Here is a 26,781-nt window from a genome sequence, read left to right on the forward strand (position 1 = left end):
AAATTTTTTAAGGCACTGGAAGAAAGGTTATATATATATATATATATATATATATATATATGCATATATATGTGTGTATACATATACACACACACGCACACACACATATATATATATATATCATACGATCTTTTCATAAAAATCCGTGAGTGTTACTACGTTATGCTGTATATTGTTAGTGTATAATACAAGTCAAAGGTAATGCAGGAAGCCACACAGTGGCCTCGATTTTTATCAACATTCAACAAGAGCAAGCGAGGTACGTTCTCTATCGTAAATAGTGGGGATCGAAAAGGGGACACAAGATGTTTGTATTTAGAATATCCATTTGTTGGTCAGGATTGTAATACGTATTTTACAAATACAAAAGTATTCATCTGATTCGTCGAATTATGTTTTTTTTTTTTAAACTAAATACAATATCTTATTTTTTCTCAAAATATTCGGATACTATGAAAAACCAGTTCACCTAATATTTAGTGATAAGGTGTGGTCTCTTTATCGCTTAATAGCCAAACGGCATTGGTAGCATTACTATTGATTATGGTTTCAACGAAAAGTTGCGCTCGGGTATTCTTGCGAAAGAAGGGGTAATGCCCCTTCAACGGTAATTGGATCTGTGGTCATAGTGGCGTCTTACGGTTGCCGGGTAAAGCGTCACATTTAAACCACTTGACATTGCGAGTTCCGGTTCTTAAACGTCTTTTCATGTGTTTGCTGGTTTACTACATGTTTATGGCATTATCGCTGGGCTACAATAAGGAAAAAGCTTTTTTTTAAACAACCTTATATTGTTCCTTTTAGGAAACAAGTTTCATTTCAGACAAAGGCTACGTGTTGTGACCAAGTGTGACCTAGTGAAAATCGAAATCGGTATAATTATTGCCTAAACATAAAAGATACTCCCTTCGACAATAAAGAGACATAACTTCTTGACAATAAATGATTTCACTATTTTTCCAAGTCTATTGCTTTGTAAAGAATGGGTGTAGTGTTTAGGGCTGACAACCCGCGTCACAGGTGTAAGTTAATCTTCACCGATGAGAATACACACCCTCCCTACTTAACCAAATTTTAAATGATCCTAATAATGCTGCTTAAGAAGTCCATTTCTCATTTAGGAGCAAATGTTACCTTGACAGGTCTAAATCAAACGTAACAGATATTTCGCCTTTAAAGTTAAAAGTTATTCAGTTGATTGGGTCGCAGTACTTGTTCAACTTGTATTTATTTAAATACATTTGTTTCTCGGAGAACAGTAATTCTATTAGTACTTAAAGTTTCAAAGTTAATGAAGATAGGAATAAGTCCCGTCTAGAAGACGTCACCGTCGCATTGAAAGGTAATAATTGTTTAAACACACTATACAAAGGTTTAATGTGTTTAACACATTGACTAGCTAAGATGCAAAGCCTAAATGATGACACTAATGACACCTGTCAGGTGGTATATTTGTAGTTAACTGTGCAGGCAATGAAAAACGGCGGACCTATACTGCAATGAGTTACAAGAGATGATGAGATGGCTGCAGACTGTTAAAAATCAGATCTATGCTTCTGCAGTAAAACACTCTCCTTTATGACGCAAAATCTAAAATATTAAGACTAGATCAGTTGAGACCTGTAAATTTTTAATGTCATTCACTTTAATGTCAAATGTAATGCCAATCAATATAAAATACCATATAAACCATACTATATTAAAAAGAGATGAAGAAAGAATGTCATAAGTTTTTTTTCTTTATTTCGATGTTAACTTCATCGTATTGATGGTGTATGTTAGTTATATATAAAGAATCTGAAATAATCATAATAAGAGCGAAAAATGAAGTAAATTAAATTAAAAAGAATTGAATTAGTATAGTAGTAGTGTTTATTTCGCCACCTAAACTTTGCAATATCAATAAAAACTAATTGCCTATAAAATTAATAAGCAGAGTGAAAACTGCTTGTTTTATTTTTACGCTCCATTGAATTGTATCAATCACGAATGTTGCCATCGATGCAGATATTTGATTTTATTTTTGTTCATGATATCACTAGATAAGAATTTGAATCTAAAATCTCTAGCGAACTACTCATAAATCAATAATGATATAATCAACCTCGAATACGTGTTCTTTAAAATATAAAAGTAAAATAATATTTTAATAATTTTAGTTTCGTCATCGATTCGTGCGGACGTCGGACAACTAGTATGATTAATATAGCTGAGTCGTCATTCTCTATCAAGTTCATTATTGAGGAAAGGTCGATTGATACCTGTCGCAGATGCCAGCCGAAGGGTTCCTGCTGTGGCACTTGACAGACTCCCGCGGCGGGTGTTTGTCGTGCGGTGGCGTGCTGGGTCCGGCCTCGCCTTCTGCACACGTTGACTCCGCGTACAGACCCGTCATTGCATACATTGACTCTTGCCTCCTAATATAACATACAAAAAAATGATTATTATTACTACCATTTCATCATATTCGCTTATAGACGCCCGTTGCAAGGATTAGGCCACCTTCAAATGTTGCTGCGATGACCGGTCTTCCGCAGCGCGCATCCAACGTCATCCCGCGATATTGAATATATTACGGTTACGATGCCACTCCACACGATTTTAATTATTTTGAACATAAGAGTGATTACAAACTAGACAATCTAAGTTTAATATCAGGTTTTTCAAAATATGTTAACAAGAGTCCTAAGTTATTCTGGCCACATCGCTCGCAGACAACTAAATAACTTATAATAAATTTAAGAACTTTATTAAACAAAACTTGCAAAGAAATCTTTAAAAGTGTAAAGAATTTTTTTGGCGACAATAAAGGATATTGTCAACTATGTTGTAAAAGGATATCTTATAAAGTTCAATTTGATTTGAGCTTCTATCAAAATGTGCTCTTCATTCTTCCTATGATGTCAACAAGCTGTCACCATAAATCATTTTTATGTGAATATAAATGAAAATCTTCGACAAACCACGGCGAAAGTAGACGGTAAAGTCCCACGTGGACGATCACCTACCCAGTGGTCTGATCAAGAGAAATTAATAACTGGACTTTGTTATTACTTCCCTGAGGAAAGCATATGATAAGATAGTACGGAAACAGCTTGTAATCGATCCTGTCAAGGCGTTTCAAGACAAACACGACAGACACATACACAGAGACAAAACCTCGAGTTTGAAGAAAATCTACGCTCAAATACAGGGTTGTTCCTAGATTAATCAACATGAATTTAAAAAATATTAGGGAGGTAATCTACATTAAAGCACGGAGGATGTATTCAAGGGTTGCGACCATTTGTCTGCCACAGTTTACAATTACCGTCAGCGCAAAAACTGTCTCGTAAAGCATCAATACAGCTTTAAACATTTTGCCTGGTACTTATCAACCAGAAGAACACCGAAAACAATGTTGGACGTAGATTCTGTCATGGTCACGTTTATTAAATCCTCGGAGGAATGAATTTACTCACATCAGAGAAACCTTTGTCGGACGCTTTTCGAGTCGTTGGCACGTGCTCATGTTACGAGATTGACGGGTTTCTTTGCCGGTAATAATTACTTTGTATTTCGTTAATACATAAAATTAAAAAAAAATATATAAAATTAAATCAAATATTACAGATTCTGCGCTAAAAGCAAATAGACGTTTATTTTTATTTTACATCGAACTAACGGAACAATAACACTCCAACGTTTTTGTTCACGATGGTTTGGATTGAGAGGTATACAGAAATTTTAATTTGCACCTAAAATAAACCCATCGCAAAAAAGTAAAGCCAAAAAATTTCTTAACTATTTCTATTTCATAAAATTATTTAAAAACATATTTTTAAAATAGCTTTTCACCATCATTATTTTAGCTGTAGGACATATATTACAAAATGGATCTCTCCCACAGGATTTCTATAGTACTGGTTGAAAACAGCAAGCATTCAGTGTTTTCTGACGACCGTAACAAGGTCGACCGCCTCCACAGACAATGGACCTAAAGATTCCAGAGGCCATTTGTTCTGTGCACTATGTAACCTGTCCACTGCCATATCAACTTGCCAATCTGCTGAGGTATGTTGGTTGAGGCCGATTGGATATCGAGCATTTCCCCTTCCATGGCTCGATGAGCAAACTGTGAGCATGCAAATGATGTCCAATGTGAGAAACCATGTTTCAGTACCGAAAATCATTACTGCTAATACACGCGTAGTTTTAACACGAGTTTATTAATTTACAGCATCATACCTTTTCACCTTAAGTAACGTAATATGTTCGGATTTAAAGTTTTCCATATTTAGTCATTGAACTGTTCTGGGTTGCAAAAACTTTTCACGCACACTTCTCATCACGGTAGCGTAATATTGGCTATAACGTAACGGCTCGAATAACTTTGTAAAAACCGACTATTAATTTAGTATTAAGTAAACATTGCATGCTCATACAGTGAACAGCATGGCGCGTTGTTACACAAGATGACTAACTTAAAGCTTTTTCCGTTGAAGATTACAGAGGCGTATTGTGAATGTGGGGCAGGTGTCGCAAACAGTATGCTATCTCTGATACGTTGACATCTTGTTATCACTGGCAGGATCAACGGATGTGTTTCAATTTTGTTTATGAGATAAATATTTTGTTGTCTAAACTGAAATAACAAATTTACTTGTTGCGTAAAACATGGGTTTATTTTTTTTTCAAATAGGCGCGTGAAGAGCAAGTAAGATTATATTAATTCAATTACACAAAGTACAAAATTAAACATGATTGCCTATTGGAGGAATACACACTTCTGGCCATATAAACTGCTAGATTAAATAGAAAACAAAATTAAACGGCTCTTCTAATAATAATAACAATTTGATTACACAAATCTGTTGCCTGTAAAATTAATTACAGGTAAGGTTTTATACGCCGTAACGGTGGTTATAGAGAAAAAAAGTAAATAATTCACAAAAAGCATTCTATGCCTAAAAGCTTCCACAGTCTAGATTTAAAGAATAACATCCGCTATTAATTAAAAACTCACAAATATCTGATAACTCTAACCATTAAAACGACTTTAACCACGCAAAAAAAACGCAATCACTCAATGTATATGACAGTTGTACGTGACTCATTGACGTAACACCAGCGTGGCGTGATTATTGTCTGAACAAGGTTAATAAACTTATAATTAACAAGATAAAAAGCGAATACTATTAATAGATAAATTTTCGTAAAGACTTTTGATATATGTTATTTCCAACACAGGGGCGAAAAATCAATGGTCTCAGAAATAAATGTTATGTAGTTTATGATAACATGGTGGAAAAAGGGTTTTCACAATTCGGATTACTGAATATCTAAATTAATTATTGTTTACTATTTGTCACTCCTGAATTTGAACTACCAAAAGTTATCAGATTGTCGCATTCTAATAGTGTCAGACTGATCACTTTATAGAGGTTGATTGTAAATAAGTGTAAGTCTTTACAGCTTTTTGGTTTTAAATGGGCTAAGCATATACCTTTTACAGTCTTTAAATCTATAACCAATCACCTTTTATAATATTTAAACCATAGTTTTCCTGGAGTACACATTGTTTGAACTCCTTTTCATTGAACGCTCACATTAAAGAATGTATATCACGATTATTTGAATCATTTGTTACAGCGTAGCGTCCATTGAGCGATAGTGTAGTGCGAAGGCGATGTTTATACTTAAAGACCCTAAGAGAAGCACTCAGGTAATTAACGCGATATGAAACATAGGCATCAGATCCCGATGTGTCTGATATTATAAAACATTTTAATTCCATAACAGTGGTTATGACCACTAGCAACCGTTGGTTCGATCGTAAGAGATATGGCAAGTAAAAGCTTGTTCGAAATATTTCACGATAAGATTTGCCTATTTCGTCTGATTGCTTTTTATATCCTGTTTTAATATGTAATAAATTGTACATAAATTAACTACTGGAGTTAATTTTAGACAGCAATTTGGAAACGAAAATGTTAAGGGTAGCTGTATTTAATGATGATTTTAAATACCTATATAAGTAGTGCTTTTAACGTATATGGTATGAGATCACGATAATCTGTTACTCCGTTGCAGTATTATCAATATAGGATTTTACTGAAGTTTTAATTTTTTTGTTGATGCAATATAGGTGGATATGTCGTAGTACGTGAGGAACTTCTATTTGAAAACCATCGCCGGCGCTCGTAAAGTTTTAATTGTAATTTCAAGCTCCAAATAGTTACGTGCTCGGCGGTAGACATCGTGAGGTAACACTAGACGTAACGGTCTGTGAGTTGAGGATAGACTACAACATTATTGTATCTACTTTTAAAATGTAATACCTCTTTCAATCTGTTTATTAAATATTTTCCCTTAAAAGTTTTGAATCTTAGAATTACGTAAACGGTTAATATTTTAATTTCACAGAAATAAAATAACAGATTGACTAGTCGACTTGGCAGTGAGCAGGTCATATAGCGCGATCGGGAGAGGGCCGATCCCGCTCGTAGACGATCGCGACGTGGCCGTGACACCGGACTCCGCTTCGCTCCAACTCTTTAGCCCAAATTCAGTAGAATAGAGCTAAAGTATTTCCTTTCTGTTGTAAGAGGCGATTAAACGGACATCGAGTGCGCGGGCGTTGAGGAAGGGAGCCGTTATAGTCCACTCAATGCAAACCCGAGAAGGAGAGCCACGCGAAGTGGTCTCGTGTTGCTGCGGTAGAGCGAGGATGTCTGAGGAAGCACAGATTTTTCCCAGACACTACGTCTATGGATAGTACTGAGGGGCAGCTGCGAATTCCGCAGCAGATCCGGGTAGGTAAAGATGATGAACACCGAGGGGTATTTAGTAGGTAGCAACCCCACATGACCCAGTCCTTTCCCCAAAGGGCAAGGTATCTTGTGTCCATCCAGAAAATTCTCCGAACCCAAACCAAAAAAAGCCACATAGCGCGGAACAGATGTTGCAAAAGCCTTGAGATTCTGGAATGGAGATCACGGACCCGCAAACACGAGGTAGGATGTTCACACATCAGATGGGCATGACGTTGACCGCTCATTGCTCGACATATGGTGGTTTATGTCCCCCAATGAAGGTCCTACGGCTAAAATGATGATGACAGTGAGATGAATGGAAACATACATTTTTTATACTTACTTGATAATTATTTAAATACTTTTTTACTGTTCAAATAGTACAAGAGGTGACAAAATAAGAAAAACTTAAAAAAATATTTTACAATTGTCTTACCATTACTTTAGTTTCGTTAAAGATAACAACTAGTACTCTATTACACTTGATAACAACATAATCGGTACGAATGCGTATAGAAATAATGGCGAAAATAATCAGAGAAACAAAGTTAGATTCCGTTTCGTTTGTTACAACACCACGTCGACAGAGCGTGACTTAATTGCACAGATTGTGTACAACACCGTGCATTTATTATAACAAGGAAGTGGGACCAAGAAAATCGTATTGATGAAATAACAAACGGCTTACAAACATAACCGGAAACAAGAGGCTCATGATAAACCAATGAAGGCACTAAAAGTTTAAATTACACAGCGAATGTTAAGCTAATATGTGCCAATGTAGTAATTAATTTATGTTTTATTTGTGTAAGTAGTTTTTCTGGTTATAATTTGATCTCCTTTAAGAATCCGAAACGAAATATTTTTATATCAATTTCAATTACCAGCTAATATTTATAATAAAGTTGCTGAGGCGGCACTAGGGAAACTCGTCAGTTTCCCTAGTGCCGCCTCAGCAACAAAGACTCTATCGTCATAGAGTCAAGGTTGGGCCAAGTCGTTGGATGCAGAAACATGACATGTCATCATTGTGATCTTTAGAGAAAGCCTAAGACTTGCAATTGGTGTCTATCGACTGACATGATGTTGATGATGAGTCGTTGAGGTATGTTTGTGAATATTAATATTACGTTTCAATAATTGTGGAAGTATCGGAGAAATGATCTTCACGATTAATGTATTGTATTCGAAAGAATTTATTTAACGATAAAGTTGACTGTTCGTTACAAAGAGCACTCGCTATATAGAAATGTAATACAGTACGTAAGAATGTAGTATACATATACCTTGCGAACATACATGCATATATGTATACATACTTTTGCCACAACATCAAATATCGAAATAAATGTATATTATGTACAGATTCATTTTAGAATATTACTTCCGTTTACATTTGTTGTTACAATTTTCATGTGTTTTTATATTAAATGGTAAATTAATGTTAATTAATTCCTATGTGAAAATAAATAACGCGAAGAACAGAAAACATGTAGTTTTACATAATGCGCTGTTACATTATTAAATGTAATTTAGTTCTAATTTGTTCAAATATAAACCAACCATTAGCCTCTTTATTGAATATATGAAAAATGGAAAATAACATATCGCGACGACTGGATTTTCTACGTTAAAATGTCTACAAAGCCGCCATGTTTCTTTCTAAGTAATAATGTACGTATAAACATTTGTGGTCAAAAAAATCTATACATACTTCGTTTCAAACGTTATAGAGGCTAATCTGTATTTATGTGGTTTCTTTGTGGGGTTCAAATCCATCTAGTAACCCTTCGTAAAACCGCTAATGCCCAGTTGGAATAACATATCTTCGTTTTTGTACGTCGAAAAATTACAGTGAAAGTACAATGAACAATATATGAGCGGAGCTGGTTGAAGTAAAATATTAGGTCAACTCGGTGCATAGCCAAACAAAAAATAAATCATAATATTAAAAATGGTTTCAAAAACGATGTTAAATTTCAAATTGCCTCCAGCTGGTCATAATAGAAGTTAATGGCCAAATATTTAAAAAAAACGGCGTTTAAATATGACCTTGTACAATTTTAGCCGGACTTAGTTCATACTAAAAAATATACAAATTTTTAATTGGTTACTAATGACAAGGTAAGATAGGTTTGGCGTTTTTCAATTCAACAGTATGGACTCGTTCTTTTGATGCATGTTGATTGTTCCTCTTTACTCTACAAATATCCATAAGTGCCTTCAGATAAAAGTAATATAAAGAGTACTAATAAGTGTTACCAATGATTATTTACGGCTGTGAAACGTGAAAAATACTCTTCGGACCTAATTGGTAATGTTACAGTCGCCCAATGAGCCATGGAGATGTATGCTCGAGACTTCTCTACGAGATCGATTCAGAAAAAAGAGATGTCAGGTAAAAGAAACTATAATCATCTGTTCCTTTCCTTTGCTAATACAAATGCGAGTGAAGAAGGGCTATATTAACTCTGTTCGAAGAATAAACTGTAATTTGGTAAAGTACATTCATTAATATCATCACCTGTGCCCCTTCCTGTGTTGCGGCGCGGCGTTGGTGCCGCCGGCACTCTGTTGCTTCTCGCCTTCTGTCATCTCGGTGCGGCACTCTCGCTCTCACCGCGCGCCCATACCAATCCCCGTGATGATGCTCCACCTAATAATTTAAATACATTTTAACATTTTCATTACTAGCCTCAATTGTAAGGATCGTCTACTAAATATACTACGCGATATATTTGTTTAATGTGTTGCAAAGCGCAAACTTAAGAATGTCTCGATTAGTTTGGGTACTTTTTTATCCATAATTTCTTTAAACTGGTACTGATGAAGAAAAAAAATCAAAAAATTGCGAAGAAAATACACAAATGACTAAAAAAATTAACCAATTTTTCCCTTCCCACACTAAACTCAGAATAAATTATAATACCTTTCTTTAGCCGTCAAAGAAAAAATATCCTGTACCAAAAAACATTAATAAATGAAGTGGCCACTCTGAAATATATAATTATACTATATTAAACTGCGACGCACTAATAACGTTTGACACCAAAATGGTGAAAAATGAAAGTTCATGTGAGCGTGTATGTCGCCTGAAAGTATTTTAATTGATTTACAAATTGCTAAGAATGAACTATAATTACAATATAGTCTTATATATATGGACATAGACAAAAACTTACTATGGATTTTTTTTGTAATAATTAGAGACTGCATAATAAATTTATGTCGAAAAGTTTATATAACTACCGTACCATTCGATGTTCCGATAGTTTGCATAGCTGGATTAGAATATTAAATTAATATAAATATAGTATAAAACGATGAAAGTTAAACGTGATTACACAGGTGTTCTTAAAAATCAACGTCATACCGAAATTGGGTCATAGGGCATGATGTTACGTATTTTTAAAATAGTTGCCATTCAATAAAAGTCAATGGATTTAATGGGCTCTGTTACTATGGCTACAAATCCTTACTGATCAAATTTTCTTTCACTTACATATTTCCAAGACATACTAAAACGACCCGATTTTTGAAGATTTTAGCATTTTCGCAAATCATGTGTACTTAACACATGATTTGCGAAAATGAAAAAATTATTACTCTATTCATATTTACCCGATAATATAAATAAGTGATTGGGTGATGATACATCTTTACAAATAAGTTACTGGGAATAGCCAATACCAAACTTGTCTCCCGAATTTATCTTGACGTTGATTTATGGGACAATATGTACACTTGTTAGTACATGTGATTGGTTAAAGGTGTAAAAGCTTTAACGGGTTAAATATATAGCTGCTTATTAATCAGTATAAGCTTTGAAGATTTAACACCTATTTCCAATCTATCTTAATAAAGATATGACTTTTAAATATGTTATTTGACAGTAAACAATAATTGATTTTAATACGAATCGATATGTAATGGCATTACTATACAATATCGTCAACGCTTTTTTATTTTATCATTATGTTATCTATTATTTCTGAAACCATTAATTTTGGATATGAGTTTCTATACATTAATAGACAACGAATGAGCTAAACATTCACCGCTTTAAAAGCTTTTACATTAATAACCAATCACCCTGTATAATTATCGTGACTGATATAAAAGAATAATGTTGCAAATATGTTATCACTATGCAAAATATATAGAGTTAAATGTAATGATTGACGTTGTTATAAAAGCGTGCGTAATATTTTTAACCAGCTGGCGACGCTCGTGCAATACGGCACTCGCATATGCTTTGTGCCTCCAGCGGCGCTCTAAATTCGTCGATGAGTCCACGCAGGAGCAAGTCTTAAAAATTGTTTGTTTATACCGAACTGTAAAAACTGTCTCTACACATGTGTGCACATTTTTATTAGCATGGAAAATGTTTAGTAACTATTTAATAATTCTTCTATATCGTTCAAAGACATCGAAGAGAATTTTCATGTACATACCGTCATACTTAAATTAAACTTTCTTTTCTTTTTTATCATCTATTAATTTATTATCATCATCAAAATTTCAGACGAAAAACATCCACGGCTGGACATAGTCCCGTATATTTTCAATAAGATCATTAGGAAGTGTCCCGCATCCAGTGTTTTCTAATATCATAAACACGGTCACGCCCATCTCGTGGAACGTCCTTCACGGCGCTTTCGGGTCCGTGGTATTAATTCCAGAACCTTAAAGTGCCAGCAGCCATCTGTTCTGAGCGCTATTGTATAATTATTTATTACCTCACGTATAACAGTTAATAATTTATGCTCTGTGAAATAAATTTGATGACATTAAAAATTATATAATTTCTAAAAGTTGGCTTATCGCGGAAAGTACTTTTGTATTGAAAAAAAAAGGGGCGCGAATAACTATAGATTTCACATGTTTGTGCACGTGAAGAGACTTGGAATAGTCCTTATTTACTCTATGGTCCTTATGGTCCTTATTATCTCTATCTCTTTTATGTGTCGTAGCACATTATGTTCACATCAAGTACGAATTCTCAATCTAGTCGATGCAGTTTCCAATTTCAAGAACTCGTTTAAAATAGTCTTCCTCGAGTTATATTTTATCTAGTGCTCTATTAGTAGCATAGTTAAAACGAAAACGGGTGCAAATGCAAAATTCTCATTTTGAATTTATTATTAAAAAATATTATTTAGTCATTCATTTCTGATTTACTATTGATTGTTAAAAGAATATTGCTTCTCTCTGGTTGGCATTCTGAGAAATACTCGCTCTTGTTGCGATATCGCAGTGCGGTCAAATGTTACTCGGTCATTGCTTTGCGTTTAAGAGAAATTATACGTGATTGATGTATGGTTTTTGATAAAACGAATCATAAACGTCCATAAATAAGGACGTTTACTTTCGTCGAGGCTGTTTATAGAGGAAAGTGTGTAGAAACTAAGCAGGTTAGGAAGTTTCGCACCCTAATCTTTTATGTCGACACATTCCCAGTTTTCCTCGTGTTATGTTTGATGTGCGGAGACGACATAGTTGATATGATGATTAACAAGAGAGAGCAATAAATGATTACTTTTTCCATACCGTTATAAGTTCTTCATTGCATTGTTAAAAGAAGAACAACCATTACCATTAATTACCTTATCGCTGCAACGTAAGATTACGGTGCATATTGTAAAGAGCACAAAATTTTCTCACAGGAATTAAGAATTCATAAAGGAAATGTTGTGTACTGTAGCACAATTCCCACGGCTTACCTGTTACGCAGTGCTGCTTTGACTATGAAATCCGTGACCGTTCAAATACATTGAGTAAATAAGAAAGAGATATATATTCTACATAAAATGTAGTAATAAACTTTTAGTAAGATTCAATCATTAATCTCCATAAAACAGAATCCATAACACAGAGGTCATGTAACTACGTTGGCAACTTTGAATAAAATTGGTACAAGGTCGTTTGTGACATGTAATTACATTTGCAATTATTCATCTAATGATTTGAATTTTATTAATATTATTACAATGTCAATCATAGCCGGTAATTAGAATTAATGTCCCGCTATAATGAAATCGGAACCTTGTACTTTTATTTCTTAGTAATTACATTTTTATTAGATAATAAGTACATTATATGTGCACCACTATATTGGTTTACAAGTAACAATTAAAAAATTAAAATGTTTAATTTATCATCTAATAGTTACGCAATGAAAACATTTCAGCCTCCTTCAAACTTTGTTATTACTTAAACAAATCGTGTATAAAAAAATAATCGATTTAATGCTCTTCTAGAATAAGTTTTCGTATGACAATTATAAAGTTGTTAATCTACTTATGATACCGTTAGCTTTTTAACCTACCGATAGAAATAAGTTACATAACTTTCAGTTGTTTTTTTTTCGACCGTCTAAGCTACACCGCACGGATTATTAAGTATTAACAAAATAAACTCACAGGAATAATTAAGACAACGAAATCAAGATTTATATAAATTGGTGATTTGAATATGTAAACCTATGAAATAATGAATAAACTTTTTAAAGACGCATTAGCATAGAGGAATGTGTGGCGGCAAATAATAAAATTAAAAAAGCAAAGAATTGTAAATGAGAAATTATTTTGTTAATAAAATACTATTATTACGTAACCGAGGACGTTTTAAACGTTGGACGTTCCAAATTTGAATTGAAAATATCTTTATTCAAATAGGCATTAATACGCACTTTTAAATGGTCGATTATCTTAACATAATAAGAAGTGAGTTACCAGCCCCTCCGAATGCTGATTTGCTAAGACCGATCGGCCCGATATTATATAGAAAATTAACAATGTTTGATGCGTATAATATAATATGGTTGATATGTTGATTAAAATGGGTCAATCCACCGTAACACATATTTCGATCTACAAAAACTCTTTAATGCTGTAACAAGATTCATTTAATTATATACTTATAACTTTAGATATAAAACTAAGAAAAGGATGTCTGAGTAAGTATCTAACACAGTGGGTGTAATTAATTTAAACTAAAGTCAAACATACCGTTGAAAAAGATATCGAAATGTTGCCATAAAACTAAAAGCGATAGTCCGCATCAAGAGCGAGTTTTAATGTTCCATGCCTGCAATGTTACACAACGACTTTGCGGACGGAATTCTTGCCAATATTTGGATCCATACTAAAAAGTACCGACATGTTAGACTAAATCATTTTTTTTTCTAGTAGTTTTTCTGTTTTAGTATAGCAGTATAAACTAAAACAGAAATTACAAATTAAAGAGCAATTTGTGTTATAATTTACTATTATATAAGTAATTCTGTGTAAAAGATTATGCATCGATAATAGAATAATCATTTATTACCCAGTAAATCAGAGCGTTGCATAAAAATTAGATATTAAATTTTGATAATACATAAGATGTTTAGATTAAACATTAAATTGTAAAAAATTAATAGTTTTTGGGAGGAACCCGTTCTCCAAGGACAAGAATATCCATTAGTTGGGGTGTATGAGAAAGCCAGTGTGAGTCGAAGGTTGTTAGGTACTACGGTCGATACGAAAACAGAATCATTTACTTGGCAAGGTCGTCACATCGTTCCCTAATGTTCATTTTTTTGTAGATAAGTGTTATACTTATTTGGTTTTGAACGGTCAAAGCACGGCTACTTTAGTAATAATTTTAAAGAAACATAATAATGACTTTAGCATGAGATCGATTTCAGTTCAGGATTAATAAATGAATCGATTTTGCTTTCTATTTCTTTGTATGCTATGATAGTTGTCCTTTTTCAACATTGCGAATTTATTGAACGCTCCTTCAACTCTCCTTGAATTTCGAAAAATCCGCCTTTGACTGACCTCAACTCGGTGAAAGGAATATTTAAAGCAAATTGCAATCTCTAAGCTTTATTTGTCTAGAGATATCGAGAGAAGCCAGTATGACGATTGAAATCTATTATAAATATTGGAACAATCTTTTAAAGTACGCTTAAAAATTAAAAAAACAAATTTTCCACCCAAAACAATTTCTGCCTAGTGCCAATATTGTTTGTTACTGTTGCATAACGTTAGCTTTTCAGAGCAAACTTGCTATATTTACTTCTCATTTTTGACAGCTGATGCTTGACTACATTCCCGTCTGACGTGAAGATATTATGAGATAGAAATAGTTCATGATTCTCAATGCTAAATGCTAAAATTGTTTCTTTTTTGCGACGGTCAATGTGTAGTACTTAGAAGGAAACTAACTGGCAATTTCAAATAGAATATATAGGATTATGCAGTCAAAGGAATTGTTGGCAACGTTATCTATATATAACATAAGAAAATCAACAAACAGTTTCCATGACATAAATATTAATCTGTAGCTTACTGACATTGTACACTGTGACAGATCTAATTCAGTTGGCTTTAAGATCACACCACTGGGCAAGACACTTGTTCGGTTTGTTTTGTATTTTAGTGTGTGAATAATTTTATCGCTTTTATCCTAATCCAATTTGTTTGAATAAAGTGTTAAATCACTTTATTCGTGTCAAAAAACAAAATTCGTGACAAAGTCGTGTGTTCTTTACATAAACAATTTTTTTTCAGTCAACTAAATTAATTATTTAATTTGACACAATGTTTTGTAATTAATTTTGTGTTGATAGTGTAAAAGATTTTATCCTCAAAAGTTAGAGTTAATTACATTGACAAGAAAAAAAAAGGATGTTGAGTTAGTTTGACGACAGAAATTGAATGTATTGTAAAGTTTCACTATGAATACATCAATTATTGTTACGGTACGCAAGATTTAATGAAAAAATAAAATATATTAGGAAAACCGAAAAAAGAACCAGCATTCGTCGCTTAAAAGCTATTGAGGCTGTCGACAGACGATTTTTATTAAAGGTCCAGACCAATTCTCGTGACGAGACTCAGTCATTGCCTATAAGCTATATATGTCTATACATGAACAAAAACGTATGAGTAATAATATACGATCGTGTATCCCAAATTGTTTTTTAAATGCTTCAACTGATTGTCTTACATATATATTTTACAAATTTTCAGTGTTAATAGAAGGCGTGTGCTTCTATGAAAGTGATATATTTTGCGAACCTATTGAAGAGTGGCGTACGATACACTTTTTTTTTAAAGCGGTAATATTCTAATAGAATATGCTTTATTTAGGATGTTACGGTGAACAGCGGAAATTTACATTTATATATAATTGAGCGCAAATAATGCTATATACTGTTTAGAAAGAAAGCTTAGTTACCTCCAGGTAAAAAGTACAAATGATGTGCCCCGCTCAGATTGCGACTTTTATTGTATTCAATTTGTTATATAGTATTTGAATTGAACTGATGATTATCAGTTGATGTTTTTTCGAAAATTTTGTTATAATAGAACTTTCGTAAAAATGATAATGTCCCATAAATTAACGCCAAGTCGAGTTTGGGCTTGTAGCTTATTATTGTTTATTACAAAAAAAAAGAGTATTTATGGTCATAACCATAGAACGAGTATATCACTGTTTTAATATCTACAATTTTAGAAATTCGCGACTTGAATTTTTTCAATATTTTTAATGAGTTTTCCATTACTTGCCTTCTCACTCGATTTTGGCTTAACTTTAACTCCCGAAACGTTGTGTATTTGTAATTTTGTAAACATATTTTCCCCGCAGGTCGTAGGATGTCCACTGTAGTTGATGATTTTTAATAAGACCGGTAAGAAGTCTGCTTTTGCTATGGAGTTTTTCGACGAAAATAAGGTTTTGTCGGTGTCGCTTGATTTTAGTTTTACTTTGTCTTATGGAACATAATAAGTTAAAAATTTTGTCTTGTATGCGTTGTAAAAATTATATCAGTAAATGGCGTTAAAAGGGTCAGTTAAGTGAACCGGACGAGTGGACGTCAATTCGTTGCAATTGTTCCAAATGAGGATCGTTTACGCTTTGAAATGTTTAAATTGGTCAACAGTAATAGGTTACCGTCGACGCCGACCGGGAAGCGATTATATATCGCAACTAATAACTTGATGCTTACTAACCTTCACTAGCTCGCGTATAGCTGCACGCACACAGGAATCTGTAAAAGAAAATAAAATAGATTATAATATATCGACTACAAATGTTTTTTTTTTTAATAAATCGAATGTTTTGCTTCGCGCAATACTTGACAGCGGATCAATCAAGTAGGATATTTTTTTTCTCATATCGTCGTTAAAGCAAGAAGTTTCTTGGATAGTAAAAACTGTGCGGAAAATTATAAAATAAATCACTTTTCCTACATAAATCAGATTAATAAAAAGTGTCAACACCTGTATAACATTTTACATCTATCTGAAATAAAGGCGTATTAGAATGTTACCAAACAAAAAGTATTAAATAAGCATAACAATGAAAATAATCATATAATTACTTGAGTTTTGCAATGTACGACATAGAAAAGTAATTTTTGTATATTGTTAAGATATTAAATTAACAAAGCGATTACTCTGTTTTATTTATTTATTTATATAACAATTGGATTGAAACAGGCCAAGAAATTCTGTTAGCACGAAGTTTGAAACCAAGCCTTGAGAGGGTAAGCACGATATAGTTTTTTTTTAATGATTTTCTTTTAGGATCGATAGATTTCCATCGAATTTATGTCACGGGAATTTCACATATAATTATTAAAGCATACAAAATACATGTAGACTATACTTAAAATTACTGGGGACTAGACTAAACATTTACGATCTACGAAGAAGAAAATTGTAACACTTAAAATACATTGTCTGCCTCGCTACGTAATTACTGCCTGTACTGGGTTTTTTATATTATTACATTTGATAATAAGTTTAAGGGGGTGCATAAATGACTTATTTGTCTACAAAAAGGCATAAAGTTTATACTGTCTCTAAAATATGTAATGTTAATTTTTTTCTATTGGAATGCGACAGGCCAATTACTTCTGGTAGTACAAAATCTACGAGATAGATAGTAAAAAAAATATATATAATTTTGAAAGCGCTTTTTTATTTCGTTATCGTAACGTTATTTATTATTTATTATCATTAATTAACGATACGAGTTATACAATTACCCTTTTAAAGCTTTTACAACTATAACTAATCATCCTGTATATATCTATCTGTCCTTCAGATATATGGAACATAGTTTATCTCGAGCGCTAGTTCGCACAATGACGAAATTTGCTGATATGGGTTACGTCGATGCAAATATTATATAGAACTAAGCTTGGCATGTCTGTGAAATGGATGAGGACTTATGGTCTGAACGTGTCACTTTGAGCCAATGAAACATCGAAATGGAGGCTTCTGTAATAAATCGTCATTGCGGTAGACGGAGACGGATGGATGAACTGTACAATTTTTAGAATTATTTTTTTTAGTAGAGGGCAAGGTCGTAAAGAGGCAGAATCGGCGAAAAACTAAAGAGAAGAAAGCGATCCTTTGTTATCAACGAGATAATTTAAATTTCTCATATTTTTATAGAGGTTATATTATTTATTTCACAACTAAATATCTATGTTTATTACGATTATAGATGGACTATTTTTTGTATGCAGAAAACCAGTGAACAATTTGATTTCTATAAAACATAACTATATATAATTAAATTTATATATATATATATATATATAAATAAATTATGAAATGATATCTAAATTATATAGAGTCACGCCACATGGCGGAAGAATGATATTAATTACCATTATACAAATACATTCCAAAAGCCTTCACTCGTGTTGCGTGTTCTGATTTCTATATCATAATGACAGTATATATTGACATATGCGACGAATATTTCGTTTTGATTTCTGCTGGTGTAACAAAAGCTTTAGTCACTCTCCAGGACAATTATTACGCTCAAGGTAAAGAATATTAAATATAGCGTTGGACTTTATTGGTTATTTAAAAATTAAAGTATGATTAAAGTACTTGTTTTAAATAAAATAATTTTACATGTTCTTAACGTACTTTTAACTTCGCGAATTATACGTTACATTCAAGATTTTAGCATAAATAAACAAAAAGACGGAATTAAAGCATGTGATGAACTGTTTGTTTAGCTTACGTCGCTTTTATGCGAGACTACGACATGACACCTTGAGGCGCCTCAACAGTTATTATCACTGACGAACAATATATCAACGTTGTCCATAGGTAAACACTGGTTAGTTTGAAATAGAATTTTTGTAAGAAACGCGCCCCATTCCCTCTCTGAATGTTACAAAAATACAGTCAAAATATTTTTATTCTAACGTCTTTTAACACTGAACGAATTGTTTATATCTAGTCATTGGATAAATATAACATTTTGTACTGCTTGGTAAATAATATATACAAATTAAACAACAGCATAATCCGCTAATAAATAGTATGATTTCATGTATTTTATGCAAAAAAATATTTAAACAATGTTTTAGCTCTATTTCTAAGCATGAATAACTAAGAAATGATTTGTGCCAAAAATATGGTGATGTATCCTATTAACCGTTTCAAAAAAATGCACATAAGGTGTTTTGTCTTCATTTTGCGCAGACAGTTGGGATTGGGATTGCCGTTATTTGATACGAGTTTTTCTTCTCTCAGCTGCGAGTCAGGACAGTTTTATTATTATTTACAACTTTTCTTATTACATATAAGCAATACATAATAACCAGCAAAAGCTAAAAGCAATATTATAATAATGCTAAAATTTTAACATACAGAATATATATAAAACATGCAAAGGAGTTTAGTTTGGATATAGTAAATAATATGTACCAAAGTAAACAATAACGTCGATGTAGTGCGACAAAAGTTAAATAGTTTTGGTACATTAGCTTGTGCAAGCGGTACGTTTAATGAATATTGAAATCAAAACTTATGAGCTAAACAGGGTCAGTCTGCAGAGCGATAGCCAATAAACCCTATAGTTGAAGTATTTGTCTCGCTTAATATTATTAATAATAGCATAAAGTAAATATATGAGAAAATACATTTTTATTTGCTATAATAATCAATAAATAAACGTGTCACGAGAATATATTTTTAGTCGAAAATTGTTAAAAAAATTATATCTTGGGGGTTTATAGATAACACCGAAATCTTATTTTCTTATAGTACAGTACATTTAAGTTTTTTTGGTTATAAGGTAAAAGAAAATTGAATAAACTAATAGATATCTTTTGTGTGGTGGTCGTATATAAGCAGTAAGCAGTGTTACGGCCGTCAGCTAATTCTACAACCTAGTTTTAAATAGTAAAAATTTCGGCTTAAAAAGCACAGATGAATAATGCGAATTATAAAGATCTGGGTCGTGAATATAATAGTCTACGTTTTAATGGACTAGTGCGAATGATTCCTTAGAAAACTCTTTTAAATTACAATTCTCTAAAGAGATGCGAAATATTTTCCCTAGATTATTTGCTGACGATTGACAAATATTTAAAATAACATTCAATAGAATATGTATTCCGATATTCAAGATATAACTAAGTTGTCTTAAATAAAACACGAAGATTTAGGAGTTGGTTACTTTTTGCCGTTTAATCCATTAGAAATTTTGTGATGTAGGTACAGTAGATCCCAATTTGAATCATGATAATGATTACTGCACACACATATAACTCATTTGTCCTTATTCAATACACAATGGCGTATTGTCCATTGAACACGAATGAATGTAATATTTTCTACATTACGCAGAGGTTAACAATGTTAATTCTATTTTTATGAATAATGGCGATTTTTGACGTCAACTTTCAATTCTCATGTATAATACATTAAAGAAATTTAAAGTTCTCATTCTTGTAAAAGCTAACTAATATTTATAATTGAAACACCATAGTATGATTGAGGATGTAATCTTTCTACGCAGTGTTTATATTTTTGTATGCCAATTTTGACAGGATTTAGTGAATGTTAAAATGTTAATTTGACACGGCAAGTTTAGTATCGTTTATGGAGAGAAAAGACGAAAAAAAATTCACGTTAAAGCATTACATAAAATTTGCTTCGTATAAAACAAATTTGGTAGACCAGTTACTTCAAATAGCGCGCCAGCAGTTGCCAATGCAGGCGTTTACATGGTTTACGATTACAGTTATTTGCATTTTCCGAACAAACCCCGTAGTAAATTGGACGACATATGTCTTTGATGAGCTACTTCGGTTAGTCTAGGTTGAATAAGTATTTTTCCCGGCATTCCATAGATATTGTTTTCACTGATGGTTGAGCATTTTGCAAGAGATCCTCTTGAACAATTTATGAGGATTTCAATGTTTTTGATCTCACGAGGAGTCGTACATGGGACACCCTGCTAAACTCGTATCGGCTAAAATCATCATATTTTGTTAAATCTACGGCAACTTTTTTGAATATATCTTCGCAACACACGTCTAAGTGCAAAGCTGAAGCTCTAATTGCGAATCAGCGCCTGTGACTGCAAATTTATAACGAATTATATATCATAGTTATTGATAAACTTTGAATATTAAAATTTTTCTACTTTTAAAACAGAAGTATACGTTTTTTACTTTTTCATTTAGAAAACATGGATATGAAAAGGAGTAGCTTTAGTGTTTACATATCATTGGAAACAGCGTTATTATATTGTAGTACATAAAACCCAATATAGAAGTGTAAAATATTTTGGATAAATGTTCATAGAGGCCAATAAAATAGGAATAACACTTACTTGACTATTTTACTACACTTCTTCAACCTCGAGAGAGTATAATCACCATTCCTAACGTTTTCACCTCCGTAAAATTTAGAGGACTCTCTACGTACAATGTCTTAGAATTTAAATAAAATTAGCGTAAGGTTTTTTTTTAATGTTCATTGTTCACTTATTACACACACACACACACACACACGCACACACGCACACACGCACACACGCACACACGCACACACGCACACACGCACACACGCACACACACACACACACACACACACACACACACACACACACACACACAGCCCGAGAGTCGCAATTTGCGAAACAGGGTAGGGGTGAAATAAAATAGCCCTCGCGGACAAAACACAACCCGATGTCAGTGGTCTAGCGTGCCCAGGACTGGAAGGCGACAGGGAATGGTCGTCGCAAGCGCTCCCCTGAGGGTACCAGGTCCCACCTCAGGCGTACTTAAGTGGCCTTACTTCGGTAACCGGGGCTCTGCCGAAGCGGACTGTATATTTCCCTAGGTTCTCGTGGGAACAGCATGGATAAATTAATAAAAAAAACAAACGAAAATGAAAGTAATATGGAGCTGAAGAAGGCATTACAGCTCCACGAAAATACAATCACTGCCCTGGCGGAGTACATAAAGGGCAAATTAAACGTTCATGGAGAGATCCGCAAACATGTGGCCGCGCTAGGTACATCGTTTGCAAAGGTCACCAGGGAAATTGGAAGCGTCGGAAAATCAAACGCCACCACATCCGTAGGAGAAGTGCAAACGTCACCGTCTCTATACAGATTGTATTCGGACACGACTGTAAAAGAAACCGAAGAAGAAAGCAAATCGGCAACACCGAAGAGCCGAAAAACGCGAAAAGTCAAAAGGACGGAACGCTCTTCACCCTTGGAGATCAGCCAGGCACCGAAACTGCGAAAAGCTAATACAACGGACTTAGCAGTTACGGTAAGGTCAGAGCTGAAGCCAAAGCCGCCACTTCCACACGATCACTCGGAGTGGAAAGAGGTAAAAAAGAAAAAGCAACCCAAGAAAAAAGTAGTAACGCGTCCGAGTGCTCTTATCATTCGCCCAAGCCAGAAGGATCAGTACGCCGAGATCCTTAAGCGGGTCAAAAAAGATGCTTCCGCGGATCATATAGGCAAATGTGTTGATAAAATTAGAAGGACGGCTACGGGCGATATGCTTCTTATCCTAGCGAAAAATCAAAAAGATAAAACGCAGGAGATAAGAAACACCATCTCCACAGTTCTTGGAAAAGATGCTACGGTAGTATGCAAAGTACCTGAACAGGAATTAGAGATTAAGGACCTAGACGAAACCACGACGGTGCCTGAAATCGTAGAAGCCCTACAGAAAATAACTGGCGGAGGAAGCCATATTTCTGAACACTGCGTCAAGTCCCTTCGCAAAGCATACGGAGGAACACTTACGGCTTCTATTAGAGTAGCAGCAGAATTGGCCAGAACCTTAACAGAGCGGCAAAACATCAAGATAGGTTGGGTCAATTGTAGAATAAGAGCTACTCAAAGGCCTATAAAATGCTTCAGGTGCTGGCACTATGGTCACGTTGCAAACAAATGCAGCAACAAACATGACAGATCGAAGAGCTGCATCAAATGTGGGGAAATAGGCCACAAAGCCAAAGAGTGCGGTAAGGAAGCCCGATGTGTCCTCTGTGTTGACATTGGGAATTCCGAAGACTGTGCTCACATTGCAGGATGTGGTCATTGCCCTGTATTTAAAAAAGCACTTCAGATGTTAAGACAGCCTCAAAAATGATCAAGGTACTACAAATTAATCTTAATCATTGTGAGGTTGCCCAAGACCTACTCATGCAGACTGTACGGGAGCTAAAATTAGACATAGTACTAATTTCGGAACCCTATAAGCACATCAGTGGCCTAAACTGGATCACTGATAAGGAAGGAAAAGCTGTCATCTGGGCATGTGGCACTAAACCTCTCCAGGGTAATCAAAATAATTGTTCTGGATTTGTAAGAGCCAAATTTAATGGAATACATTTCTACAGTTGCTATGCACCACCTAGCCTAACACACGATGAGTTCGTCCGGTTCCTGGCCAAATTAGTGGAGGATGCCCGAATGTACTCCCCGGTAGCTATAGCTGGAGATTTTAACGCTTGGGCAGTGGACTGGGGTAGTAAAGCTACAAACACTAGAGGTTGCCAGCTTCTGGAAGCGATGTCACTGTTGGACGTCGCCTTACTTAATACAGGCGATAAACCCACGTTCACAAGAGGCGAGGCGAGCTCAATTGTGGATCTCACTTTCGTCAGCAGTACACTGGCAAGAGGAAATAACAGTTGGGAGATCTCGGATACTTACACCGCTAGCGACCACTGTGCCATATACTGGGAGGTATCATGTAAGCCAAATACAAATAGAGTACCACACACAAGAACTGGCTCAGTGGGTTGGAGGACTAGCATGTATGATCCCGGCCTGTTCAAGATAGCACTCGAGGATCGACCACTGCTTTCCAAAAGTGCCAGTGAAAAGGCGGCTGAAATCATAAGGAGGCTGACCGAGGCCTGCGATGCAACAATGCCAAGGCGACGCAACAACAACCGAACCCCACCGGTGTACTGGTGGAATGATAACATTGCTGAGCTTAGGAAAATATGTGTTAAGGCGCGTAGAACCTCCCAACGGGCTCGGAAAACACCACAATTCGAGCAGCTCTACGACAAATATAAGGAAGCGCGATTAAAATTAAATAAATCCATTAAAGAGAGCAAGAGAAACGCGTGGAAAATATTGTTGGAAGAGGTTGAAAAGAATCCATGGGGCAAGCCGTACCAGGTTGTAGTTAAACAACTGAGACATGAGAATACAACGCCCACTTGTCCTATTCTACTGGGAAGAATTGTCAGAGCTCTGTTCCCCACGCAACCAAAATCCTCCTTTCAACTAGGGATTGTGGATCCGAATGAAATCCCCCCTATTACCGAGAAGGAGCTAATGGTAGCATGCGGTAGGGTTGGAAACAACAAAGCTCCGGGACCGGATGGGATCCCCAACGTAGCTCTTAAGCAAGCTGTCGTAGCAACACCAGGAGTCTTCTTGGAGACCTACAATAGCTGCTTACTGGAAGGGACCTTTCCTACCGCGTGGAAACGACAGAGACTGGTACTTCTCCCTAAAGGTAAGAAGCCACCAGACGAGCCATCGTCATACCGGCCCCTCTGTATGCTGGATACTGCGGGGAAAATACTAGAACGTATTATCCACAGCAGGATCGAAGCAGCAGTTGAACCCCACCTAGCTAACTCACAGTATGGGTTCAGAAAAGGCCGGTCTACGCTAGATGCTATAGAGCAAGTAGTCAATATAGCAAAACTAGCAGTGTCTGGGAAAAGATGGAAGAGAGGCTCGATAAAATACTGCCTGGTTGCCACCTTGGACATTAAAAACGCCTTTAACTCAGCAAAATGGGAGGTTATCATGGGGGCACTTAGCTCACTGAATGTACCTCTATACCTACGTAAAATAGTCGCTAGTTACTTCTCTGATAGAGTCCTCATGTACACTACGGAAACCGGGACGGAGGAGTACAAAGTCACTGGAGGCGTCCCACAGGGGTCAGTACTAGGGCCACTTTTGTGGAACGCTATGTACGATGGACTCCTAAAGAAACATCTACCCAGCGAAACTAAACTCGTCGCATTCGCTGATGATCTAGCAGTCGTTATAGTAGCGAAACACTTGGAGGAAGTGAAGTGGGCATTTGAAAGATCCTTCCAAATAATCACTCTGTGGATGAGGCCAGTCGGACTAGAACTGGCTGAGCAGAAGACGGAAGCAGTGCTCATTACTGGCAGGAGAGTTGCGGAGACCATCACACTCAATGTCGGCAGCTGTGAAATCGCAACTCAACCAGCTATACGGTACCTTGGAGTAATGATCGACCATAGGCTAAACTTTAAAGATCAGGCTGAGAGAGCAGCAGCGAAAGCGTCTCTGGTGACAGCTAAACTCTGCCGACTCATGCCTAATGTCGGAGGTCCCAAGCAAAACAGAAGGAAGTTATTAGCGTCGGTGACTACGTCAGTGCTTATGTACGGAGTACCCATATGGTCCGACGCACTGAGCAAACAGGAGTCCCGACGGAAAATCGCCTCTGTTTATAGAGTCAGCACTCTACGGGTAGCTAGCGCCTTTCGTACAGTATCGGAGGATGCGGCATGCGTGATAGCAGGTATGGTTCCTGTTGCGCTTCTTGCAGACGAAAGAACTGATCTGTACCGTAGCAAAAATAGCAAATCAGACCCAACTTCAGCTGAACTTAGAATTCGGGGAAGACTGAAAAGCTTGCAACAGTGGCAATCGTCCTGGGATAAGTCGACGAAAGGAAAATGGACGCGTAAGCTTATACCAAACCTAGAGCCATGGGTGAACCGAGATCATGGAGAGTTGAACTACTACCTGACTCAGATGATATCCGGCCACGGCTGTTATCGAGCGTATCTCCATAGGTTCAAATACGAAGATTCCCCTGACTGTCCTAATTGTGTCGGAATGATTGAAGATGCAGAGCATGTCTTTTTCGTCTGCCCCCGATTTAACGAAGCCAGGAGGTCTTGGGAAGAAGGTGTGGGATGCAAAATCTATCCTGAAACTCTGATAGCTACAATGCTATCCTCGCCTTCGGCCTGGGAACTTACGAGCGCGTACTGTACGACGGTGCTGAAGGAGTTGCGTAAAATAGAGCAAGAGCGGAGGAAGTTGGCCTGAACAGCCACTCTATCAGAGAAAGCTGCGGCTAAATCCCCCCCGCGAAGTAATGCCTAACGGCCATGCCGTGGGGACCAGGGATACCGAAGAGAGAGGATTGTTTTTAGTCGGTATTGATCTAGATCGAGTCCGACATACGGGGCACCAACATCAGGCCCTATGATACGTAAATGTATTTTTAAACCTCTATAAAAAAAAAAAAAAACACACACACACACACACACACACACACACACACACACACACACACACACACACACACACACACACACACACACACACACACACACACACACACACACACACACACACACACACACACACACACACACACACACACACACACACACACACACACACACACACACACACACACACACACAAATCCCCCCCGCGAAGTAATGCCTAACGGCCATGCCGTGGGGACCAGGGATACCGAAGAGAGAGGATTGTTTTTAGTCGGTATTGATCTAGATCGAGTCCGACATACGGGGCACCAACATCAGGCCCTATGATACGTAAAGGTATTTTTAAACCTCTATAAAAAAAAAAAAAAAAACACACACACACACACACA

General features: G+C 35.6%; 1 protein-coding gene across 1 annotated transcript in view; it reads right to left on the minus strand.

Moving 5' to 3' along the window:
- Oatp30B (Organic anion transporting polypeptide 30B) overlaps positions 1-26,781 on the minus strand; it is a 70,500-nt gene that overhangs the window by 20,564 nt on the left and 23,155 nt on the right. Inside the window, exons 2-4 of the mRNA XM_068770871.1 lie at positions 16,802-16,839; positions 9,319-9,450; positions 2,262-2,417 (exon numbers count right to left, since the gene is read on the minus strand). Of these exons, the coding sequence (XP_068626972.1) occupies positions 2,262-2,417; positions 9,319-9,389 (227 nt within the window). The 5' untranslated portion in view covers positions 9,390-9,450; positions 16,802-16,839. The remainder of the gene's footprint in view (positions 1-2,261; positions 2,418-9,318; positions 9,451-16,801; positions 16,840-26,781) is intronic.

The sequence above is a fragment of the Battus philenor genome, unplaced genomic scaffold (genome assembly GCF_028537555.1).
Source record: "Battus philenor isolate CCGP_79_NKW_IND1 unplaced genomic scaffold, ilBatPhil1.0.hap1 SCAF_3, whole genome shotgun sequence".
In the NCBI taxonomy this organism is placed as follows: domain Eukaryota; kingdom Metazoa; phylum Arthropoda; class Insecta; order Lepidoptera; family Papilionidae; genus Battus; species Battus philenor.